The following is a 9,661-nucleotide window of genomic DNA, read 5'->3' on the forward strand; positions in this document are numbered from 1 at the left end:
CCCACTCTCAGCTGGAGAGCCCTTTGACAGATGTTGCTGCAAGGGGCTCCAACCAGGGGCTGGCCGTGCCCCAGTTTCCCTTGGAAGTAAAAAACATGGCCCTGAGTGGTATCACTTGATCAGCCAGCCACATGACTGTCAGCTGAGGATTGCTGGAGGACAATAGCCAGCTGGCTTGCCTGTTGCCAGAACCCTTGAGCATCCAGTCTATTTCCAGAGCCTCCAGCCATTTCTACTCCCACCCCCAGACTTGCCAGGACTTCTTTCGAAGCAGGTATGTGCCCCTGATGTTCCCAGACACTGAGCTCCTTAGTTCAGGATGGACTTCCTGGATAATCTTTTGGTTTTCTGCTGCTCCAGAACAAATGCAATGGCTATAAGTTGACAAGCTGCAGGAAATATTTCCATCCGGTCATCCTGCAGGTTGACCTTCAGCTAATCTCCAACTCTGCACACACTGGGATGCAGAGAGCAGGAATCCCCTTGAGGTAAATGTGGCAAGGCTGGCATAGCAAAGCAAGGCCCTGGCAGCTTGAATGGCAGAAGCAAGGGTCACTCAGTCTTCCGAGCTTCGGCTTTGGTTTGGCTACAGTTGCCTTGATTCAGCATTACACACCTCTTTAGGAGAAAATGGCTTAATTTCCAGGGCGGAGGCTGTGCTGCTGCTTGGCTGTCCTGAGACCACTGGTGAACCTTCAACCTTGGTGATTCTGGGGTTGGAAAGACCAGTTTCCTTTACCAGTACACAGATGGGAAATTCAATTCCAAATTCATCACAACCGTAGGCATTGATTTTTGGGAAAAGAGGCTGGTAAGTCCCAGCATGGTCTGCTTTCCCCCTTCCAACTACATTCCTCCTCTTTGGGAGAAATTTAACTGTAGATGAGCTGGTGCAAAAGACTCATTCAGGAAATTGCACCTGCTGTTGGGGCTGGCAAAGGGGGGGGGTAGAGATGCTTTTCCTTCTAGTTTTCAGATTCCCCTCCCCATCCCATGCCTTCTATCCTCTCAGCTTGTGTACAGCAGTGCCTTTGGCCTGAATTCCTGCTACTTTTCCAGCCACCAACTGTTCCAGCCCAGGACTCTACAGTGTTTCCCCGAAAATAAGACTCAAGCCTTTTTTTTTTGCTCCAAAAATGCATTAGGGCTTATTTTCCGGGAAACACAGTAACTGTGCACACTGCATGGGCACTAAACAGTGAGAAAAAAGTACCACTTAGGACCAGGCCCAGCTGCAGAGAAAGTGTTGACTGGTTACCTCGTTCTCACATCCTGGCTGTAATTACAGAAACTTCTGAGCATCAAAAGAGCCAGCATCCCACCCCTTCTCAATTGCCTTCCAGCCAGCCATCCTTCCAAGAGTGGAAGTTGTGGGAAACCCTCCAATCTTGTGGGATCTAGCAGAAGACAGCTAGTGACCCAAGGCTGCCTCTTTCTGCCTGTCTGAGCAGGGTGTCATCTGCAAAATCGCCACCTGGTTCTTTGCTCTCCTGCACAAAGTTGTGGGTTGCCCCTTTGAACTGTTCTGGTAGACTGATCATGCCTTTCTTGTGACAATTTTTCCTAGTGACAATCTGCTTCCAGTTGTCCACATCTGGCCGCCTTCATGCTGATGAACTTGAGACTTTGTCAGTGACTGATAGAAACTTTCTTTCCTCCTGTAAGATTTCTCTAAAGCAGCCTTACTTCTGAATCAGCGCAAGGAGAGCAAAGCTTTCCGGAGAGCTGGTTCAATCCACTGGCAGAATGCCACACCTACCACCCCTTTCCACAGTACAGAAGACAATCCTGCCTCTAATACAGTGAAATTTGGGCCCTTCCCTGTCATTTTCCAAAACAGAGGAAAGGCTGTCTTTGTTCCAAGCTCTCAGCTGTGCTCCGGAGGGAATTAATGCCAGGCTTTCCCTGTGTAGGGCCACCTACAATCGATCCTCCTCCAGGCTTAGAACTTTCCTTTTTGGGCCTCCAGTGTTTCTGTGCCCAACAAAAGACATGATGCCGCCAGGTCTGAGCTCTTCAATATGGTTTCTGCAGGCAACTTTGAATTTTGCTGCTTCCTCCCAAGGACGACGTTCCTGTACATTAAGAACAAAAAATCTTTCATCATGACGCATCCTGAAGGGAATTTTGTAGTTTAAGTTGCTCACGTTTGGACATATCAGAGGCAGGGCCTATGCATGGGTGAAAGGAACATAGGTACTACTGCTGGGAGGAGGGCAAATGGCAAATACCAGCTGAAGCTCTGCGCAAACTGTAGCTGCGCTGTATAGACGTGTGCTACAAACCCCAGCGTAATAGGAAAAGGGGAAACCAACGTGAAAGCATTCCCATTTCTTTAACAGGGCAACATAACGGGTTGGAGGGCAGAAAGACAGATTCTGGAAAACTAGGGTAGCAAACATGGACTGCAGGAAAATATTGGAACAGGCACATGGGAAGGAGCCCATGGATTTAGCACCATGGATTTACCTATACAAACATTAGTGAAACACCAATCTGCTTACTTTTCTAGAAGCTCCACGAAAGAAAGCAAAGGATCTACAGACTTCCTCAAAGCATTGGGGGAGGGGGAGGAAGAGAGAAAGATCCCTAAAGCTACCCTGGTTTTGTCAGCTGATGACTGGAGACACTCACAAATCTTTTTGGAATCAGGTGTATCGATCCAACAGACCAGAAGAGGTCAGTAGCCGAGGGCAGAGAATACATCTTCAGTTGTGGGACACAGCAGGGCAGGAAAGGTGAGCATGTTTGAAAAATGGACTGAACCACCCTCCTTCGCTACCCAGCTAATTTGGCTCCTGACAGATCCTTGATGCCTTGATGCATCAGTGCAGTCAGATGTTGGCTGTCCCTCAGTTTCACCAGACCTATGCATTGGGTGTTTTCTATGGCTGAAGAACACTGGCAGAATCTATGCAGTCCCTATGGTTCTTTGTAATGATTTTAGAAATGGCCCTTAGTAATTAAGAACATTATTCTTTCACATTTAAACTTCAGACCAATATTTTGGTCTTAACTATTAAATCTAAGGAAGCCTCTTGGCCATACATGGATGTGTCTTTTTGGTATAAAACTGTCAGCTTGAAAGCAGAGAGGAGCAAGGTAACACTTGGCCCTTCCCCTCGGTAGGTTTCGTAGCTTGACCACCGCCTTCTTCAGAGATGCCATGGGCTTTCTCCTTCTCTGATCTAACCAGCGAGCAAAGTTTCCTCAATATCCAGAACTGGATGAGTAAGTCTCACACCCCACTTCCAGCGACTGGGGCAGGCAGGCCTGGGCTAAGGGGAAACTGTCAGCAGGAGCCAGCAGCTTCAAGGGAGTCGGATGGGAAGCCAGAGAGTTACTGGCTCCCGAACACCAGCTGGGGCAGAGATCTGCCTGGCAGGGTGTAAGCGCTCTGGCCTCCGCCCAAGAGAGCTTCTCCTCCGAGGAGCCGGTGGGTTTTGCAGGGGGGCTGCAGCGCCTCCACAAGCGCTGGTCCGACCGAGCCAGGGGCTCCAGCCGCAGCCTCCCTTCCCGTTGCCCGCAGGCCAGCTGCAGACCCACGCCTACTGCCAGAGCCCCGACGCGGTGCTGTGCGGGAACAAGCGCAGCGCGTGGTGAAGGAAGGCGACGCCAGGCAGCTGGCAGGCAAATACGGGCAAGTGGCTTCCGGTGTGGGAGGCGCCTGGACGGGACGGGAGGGCGCGGGATGCCCCCGGCCGCCCTGACCGGACCCGGCCTCTCCCCCTGCCCAGCGGCCGGTGGGAGCCTGGCCTGACGCGGCCCGCTGTGCTCGCAGGGCGCCCTGCTTTGAGACCGGCGCCGCCAACGGCGCCCACGTGGGCCCGGCCGTGGAGTCGCTGCTGGGGCTGCTCACGAAGCGCACGGAGCGGTGCGTGGACGACCCACCCGCGCCCGGTCCGTGGTCAGATTCCGCCTTTTCTTGGGCGGCCGCTTCGCCGCCGCTTGATGGGGGCGGGGCGCGGAGGAAAGGGAGGCGGAGCCCAAACCCAGCCGCGTCACGGCGCTCCCGGCGTGGATCCGCCCACCACGCGCCGTCGCTCGGCGGACGGAAGAGAAACCGCAGGGGCGGAGCTCCCGCCGGACGCAGGGGGCGAGTCTGACGCCTGGCGCACGCGCAGCGGAGCAGTGAGGCGAGGCGCCGCTCTAGCCAGACGCCGCCGCCGCCGCCGCCGCCGCCATGCGCGTGGAGAAGTGCTACTTCTGCTCCGGGCCGGTGTACCCGGGCCACGGGATGCTCTTCGTCCGCAACGACTGCAAGGTGAGCCGCAGACCCCGCGGCCCCGCTCCCTCCCTTGACCGTCCGCCCTGAGCTCGGCTGTTTCCCCGCAGGCGTTCCGGTTCTGCCGTTCCAAGTGCCACCGGAGCTTCCAGAAGAAGCGCAACCCGCGGAAGGTGCGCTGGACCAAGGCCTTCCGCCGGGCGGCGGGCAAGGAGCTGGCGGTGGTGAGTGGGCGGCGGCGGCGGGCGGCGGGCTGGGACCGAGCGTGAGCGAGCCGCCCCTCGCTCTACCCCGCCCTCCTCTCCTCTCGCCACGCAGGACCGGTCCTTCGAGTTCGAGAAGCGGCGCCACGAGCCCGTGAAGTACCAGCGGGAGCTGTGGAGCCAAAGCGGTACGGCGGGGGGGGCGCCCTTCTTCCCGGGCGCGGCTCCCCCTCCCGCCGTTGACTGACGCGCGGCTGTTTTTCCCTTCCAGTGGAAGCGATGAAGCGAGTGGAGGAGATCAAGCAGAAGCGCCAGGCCAAGTTCGTCTGGAACAGGTAGGAGCTTTCCCTGCCCGCCGGGGGGGGGGGGAACCACTCGGTTACCTCGGGGGATAAGCCGGGCGGTTGGGATGTTTCCTGTACGGGGAACCCGCTGTTTTGGGACCAACTGGCGTTCGGTTTTACTTGCAGAAATGCAATGAAAAAAATGCATGAACGTTATGGCACTGATCTTTAAAAGGTTCTTAATCGGTTGATGTGCCAAATATTGGAAGGAGCTTTACTGGGTTTAATGGAAACTTCTCATCGGTATAGCTGTGGGCTACTTGGGTTCTTAAAGTAAAATGCTTCTGCTGTGATTCTTGTTAGTTTCCTTTGGGGCACGGAGATAAATGTTTATATTTTCTCTCTCCTCCAAGATTAAAGAAGGGAAAAGAGTTGCAAAAAGCACAGGATATCAAAGAAGTCAAACAAAACATTCACCTCATCCAGGCTCCCCACGCAGGTGAGCAATGGAACCCAGGATAGCTGGAGATTCTTGAAGAGGCTTGTTTGGTAGGGTATGGCTAATCCTCCCAAACTGCCATGGCCTGATGTTTTCGGGGATTTGACTGCGACCTCCTGGCTCACTGGATCAAAACTGCATCTGCATCAGCATTCTGTGGGGAATCTGCTGCAGTGTTTTCAGAGACACCTAAACCATTTGCTTACCTGTGATTTTTTTTCTGTCAGGCAAAGCCAAGCTGATGGAGGAGAAGTTGGTCCAGATGCTACAGGACACAGTGCCCATGGAAGATTCTTGAACAGTTGTGCTCTTTGGGTCCTGGCCTATTTAATTTGGGAAAAGATGCTGGGGCTATTGTTTATATTTCATGAGCTGCAGCTTCAAGGGGAATATGTGTAAACCAAATATGGAAACTAGAAATAAAATAGTGGACAAAAATGATGATTCAGTTTAAACATTTAAGGCCAATTAGATGATTAGAGCTGCTGGCTGCATAGGTTACCCTTGTGCATGGAATTAGTTGGCCTAGTGAACAGATATTACCTCAAGAAGCAGGAAATGGAGTGCTAGGACATGGCTGGACCATCTCTGGTATATGGATTATTATTCAGCTTTTAAGAAACCAGATGGATTTTTGTTGGAAGCTGCTCAAGAAAGTACTGAGGCTCAAACATGAGTGCTGTGCCAAACCTTCCAGGAGATCCAAAGCCATAGCTACTTTATGCTCCCAGCTTCACCTTTGAATAGTATACCCTGATGGGTTTCTGACATACATGGAAAAAAGTGCCAAACAGCTCCTGGAATTCAAAACAAGTCCTACGTAGAGGTGCCTTTCTTACCTGGAAGGGCAGATCTTGGTCAGAACTCCATCTCAGCTTGTCTGCCAAGTGATGGCCAGGCAAATGTGAGTTGCCCAGCAACCCTGGCAATCCCCAATTGTAATGGGACTTTATTGGAGAGATGGTGATAGCCAGGAAATAGGCACACATTTAGGCAAGTAGCCAGTGGGAACATTCTACCCAATTTAGAAACCTCACTCCTGAAAACAGTTGTTCTCAACCTGGGCAACTTTATGGTGTGTGGACTTCAACTCCCAGGTTGTTTGGGAATACTGAGAGTTGAGGTTTATGCATCTTAAAGCTGCCCAACTTAGGAGACTGCCTTACAGGCTGAAATGTTCAGTCTGAATTTCTAGGCATGTCCTGTTGGCTCTTCTGGAGATGAGGCTGGAGAAAAGGTGGTTTTTAACTAAGGGGCAGAAATGAGTGACCTGGGTAACCACAGAGCTTCTGATCTCACGGCTTTCAGAGCTCCAGCAGGACCTGGACTCAAGCCTGTCTCAAAGCTGCACAGAGCTTAGGCCTTCAAGCCCTGGGAACAAGGATCACTTTCATTTGTAGAAGTGTATCATCTAGTAGAGAAGAGTTACACTACCACAGACAATTTGGAACAGCTTTCTATTGGTATTTGGATCTCTTCTTGCTAGACTATTATAGATCTATGAACACTTGGGTCTGGCATCGCTGTCATGACCTAAAAGGAGACACAAGGGGTTAGTTATGATCAGGAGGTGTTTCCATCCTCCCTAGTGATTCCTGCTGCTTTAATCCGACTCAGATGACTGGTAAATCAGATGGAGTAGTTGAGAAATGATTTGCAAGCTCTGCGTGCTACCTGTGGCACGCGTGCCATAGGTTTGCCACCACGGCTCTATATTCTTGGTGATTCCAGTCCTCTTGGAAATGCATTTTGCAGCGATCATTAAAATGGAAATGCAGGCTTGCACCTGTGTGCCTCACAATTTTCCCTTCCTCAAAGGAGGATGAAAAGAGGTCAGCTGTTCTTCAAGACTCCTTGCCTGCTTCTGGCAGAATATTGGTGTATGGTTCCCAGAGAGGCAGGGCTAGCACCAGAGCACCACCAGAGCACCTTCAGCATTTCTGTGTGGTTAGGATAGCCCACCGGAGAGGCCCAGGCTGGAGTGGATCGAACAGCACAGAGGCAGTCAGCAGCCTGAGACACAGCTGGCTTAAATAGCAATAGCACTTAGACTTATATACAGTCAGGTCCAGAAATATTGGTACATCGACACAATTCTAACATCTTTGGCTCTATACACCACCACAATGGATTTGGAATGAAACAAACACAATGTGCTTTAAGTGCAGACTGTCAGCTTTAACTTGAGGGTATTTACATCCAACTCAGGTGAACGGTGTAGGAATTACAACAGTTGGCATATGTGCCTCCCACTTGGTAAGGGACCAATAGTAATGGGACAATTGGCTTCTCAGCTGTTCCATGGCCAGGTGTGTGATATTCCGTGATTACCCCAATTACAATGTGCAGATAAAAGGCCCAGAGTTCATTTCAAGTGTGCTATTTGCATTTGGAATCTGTTGCTGTCAACTCTCAAGATGAGATCGAAAGAGCTGTCACTATCAGTGAAGCAAGCCATCATTAGGCTGAAGAAACAAAGCAAACCCATCAGAGAGATAGCAAGAACATTAGGCATAGCCAAAACAACTGTTTAGAACATTCTCAAAAAGAAGGAACGCACCAGTGAGCTCAGCAACACCAAAAGACCCGGGAGACCACGGAAAACAACTTTGGTGGATGACCGAAGAATTCTTTCCCTGGTGAAGAAAACACCCTTCACAACAGTTGGCCAGATCAAGAACACTCTCCAGGAGGTAGGTGTATGTGTGTTAAAGTCAACAATCAAGAGAAGACTTCACCAGAGTGAATACAGAGGGTTCACCACAAGATGCAAACCATTGGTGAGCCTCAAAAACAGGAAGGCCAGATTAGAGTTTGCCAAACGACATCTAAAAAGCCTTCACAGTTCTGGAACAACATGCTATGGACAGATGAGACCAAGATCAACTTGTACCAGAGTGATGGGAAGAGAAGAGTATGGAGAAGGAAAGGAACTTAAATTAAATAAATAAATAAATAAATAAATGATCCTAAGCATACCACCTCATCAGTGAAGCATGGTGGTGGTAGTGTCATGGCGTGGGCATGTATGGCTGCCAATGGAACTGGTTCTCTTGTATTTATTGATGATGTGACTGCTGACAAAAGCAGCAGGATGAAGTCTGACGTGTTTCGGGCAATATTATCTGCTCACATTCAGCCAAATGCTACAGAACTCATTGGACAGTGCTTCACAGTTCAGATGGACAATGACCCAAAGCATACTACAAAAACAACCAAAGAGTTTATGAAGGGACAGAAGTGGAATGTTATGCAATGGCCAAGTCAATCACCTGACCTGAATCCCATTGAGCATGCATTTCACTTGCTGAAGACAAAACTGAAGGGAAAATGCCCCAAGAAGAAGCAGGAACTGAAGATAGTTGCAGTAGAGGCCTGGCAGAGCATCACCAGGGATGAAACCCAGCGTCTGGTGATGTCTATGCGTTCCAGACTTCAGGTTGTGATTGTCTGCAAAGGATTTGCAACCAAGTATTAAAAAGGGAAAGTTTGATTTATGATTATTATTCTGTCCCATTACTATTGGTCCCTTACCAAGTGGGAGGCACATATGCCAACTGTTGTAATTCCTACACCATTCACCTGAGTTGGATGTAAATACCCTCAAGTTAAAGCTGACAGTCTGCAGTTAAAGCACATTGTATTTGTTTCATTCCAAATCCATTGTGGTGGTGTATAGAGCCAAAGATGTTAGAATTGTATCGATGTCCCAATATTTCTGGACCTGACTGTACTTCTTCATTGTGCTTTACAGCCCTCTCTATGTGGTTTACAGAGTCGGGATACTGCCCTCAGCAAGTTTTTTAGTGTGCTGTCTAGATTTGCCATGGCTTTCCTCCCCAGGAGCAAGCGTCTTTTAATTTCTTGGCTACAGTCCCCATCTGCAGTGATCTTGGAGCCCAGGAAAATAAAATCTGTCACTATCTCCATTTCTTCCCCATCTATTTGCCAGAAATTGAGAGGGCCGGATGCCATGATCTTGGTTTTCTTAATGTTAATGTTAATGCTCATGTCATGACAAATCCTGATCAATTCTTACTTATTTTTTCAGTCATCAAATTTATATTTAAAATATTCTTATTTTTAAAAAAATAGGCCTGTTTTTTCATCCTGGCCTTTCTGTTCCGTTAGCATTGCAGATGTCCAGGCAGCATCTGCACAAATGTTAGTGCACTTTGTCTGGGATACTATCTGGATGGCACCTCAGGGCTGGAGGCTTCCTAGCAACTGCCCGCAGAAGAGACATTATTTGCAGCAGAATTAAGCCTCCCGAGAGTTGAAAAGATCAGCTGTGGCCATGAGGTTTGGGCGTTTCTCCTCTTTCTCCCCTCCTAGAGCAATTATGGCTCAATGCCCTCCTCTAATCTGATCAGAAACTTTTGGAGTCAGCTAGAGAGCGTCCATCTGAGACGTATCCACCACAATCAGCTAGTTACCGTAATCAGGATGG

At 49.8% G+C, this 9,661-nt stretch overlaps 2 protein-coding genes across 2 annotated transcripts; both read left to right on the plus strand.

The window, feature by feature from the left end:
• Window positions 1-703: 703 nt before the first annotated feature.
• On the plus strand, window positions 704-3,893 carry RAB27A (RAB27A, member RAS oncogene family; the record flags this gene model as incomplete). Its single annotated transcript, XM_083371758.1, is given in 6 exon segments — window positions 704-811; window positions 2,653-2,738; window positions 3,130-3,183; window positions 3,185-3,231; window positions 3,530-3,586; window positions 3,589-3,893. Coding segments are annotated over 6 exon segments (474 nt in total), but the record flags the coding sequence as incomplete, so codon positions are not given.
• A 147-nt stretch (window positions 3,894-4,040) lies between these two features.
• RSL24D1 (ribosomal L24 domain containing 1) lies at window positions 4,041-5,649 on the plus strand. Its single transcript, XM_083371667.1, has 6 exons — window positions 4,041-4,264; window positions 4,336-4,449; window positions 4,544-4,616; window positions 4,700-4,763; window positions 5,126-5,211; window positions 5,439-5,649. The coding sequence occupies exons 1-6, from the start codon at window positions 4,184-4,186 to the stop codon at window positions 5,507-5,509; spliced, it is 489 nt and encodes a 162-aa protein (XP_083227793.1). The 5' UTR covers window positions 4,041-4,183; the 3' UTR covers window positions 5,510-5,649.
• The last annotated feature ends 4,012 nt before the right edge of the window (window positions 5,650-9,661 follow it).

This window comes from Vipera ursinii, assembly GCF_947247035.1.
Source record: "Vipera ursinii genome assembly, chromosome: 11".
Lineage (NCBI taxonomy): Eukaryota > Metazoa > Chordata > Lepidosauria > Squamata > Viperidae > Vipera > Vipera ursinii.

Excerpts from the sequence above, each read along its gene's own strand:
- RSL24D1 (XM_083371667.1), top strand. The coding sequence starts at position 4,184 with ATGCGCGTGGAGAAGTGCTACTTCTGCTCCGGGCCGGTGTACCCGGGC. Across the intron at positions 4,617-4,699 it reads GGAGCTGTGGAGCCAAAGCG|TGGAAGCGATGAAGCGAGTG; the intron begins GTACGGCGGGGG and ends TTTCCCTTCCAG. Across the intron at positions 4,764-5,125 it reads GCCAAGTTCGTCTGGAACAG|ATTAAAGAAGGGAAAAGAGT; the intron begins GTAGGAGCTTTC and ends CTCTCCTCCAAG.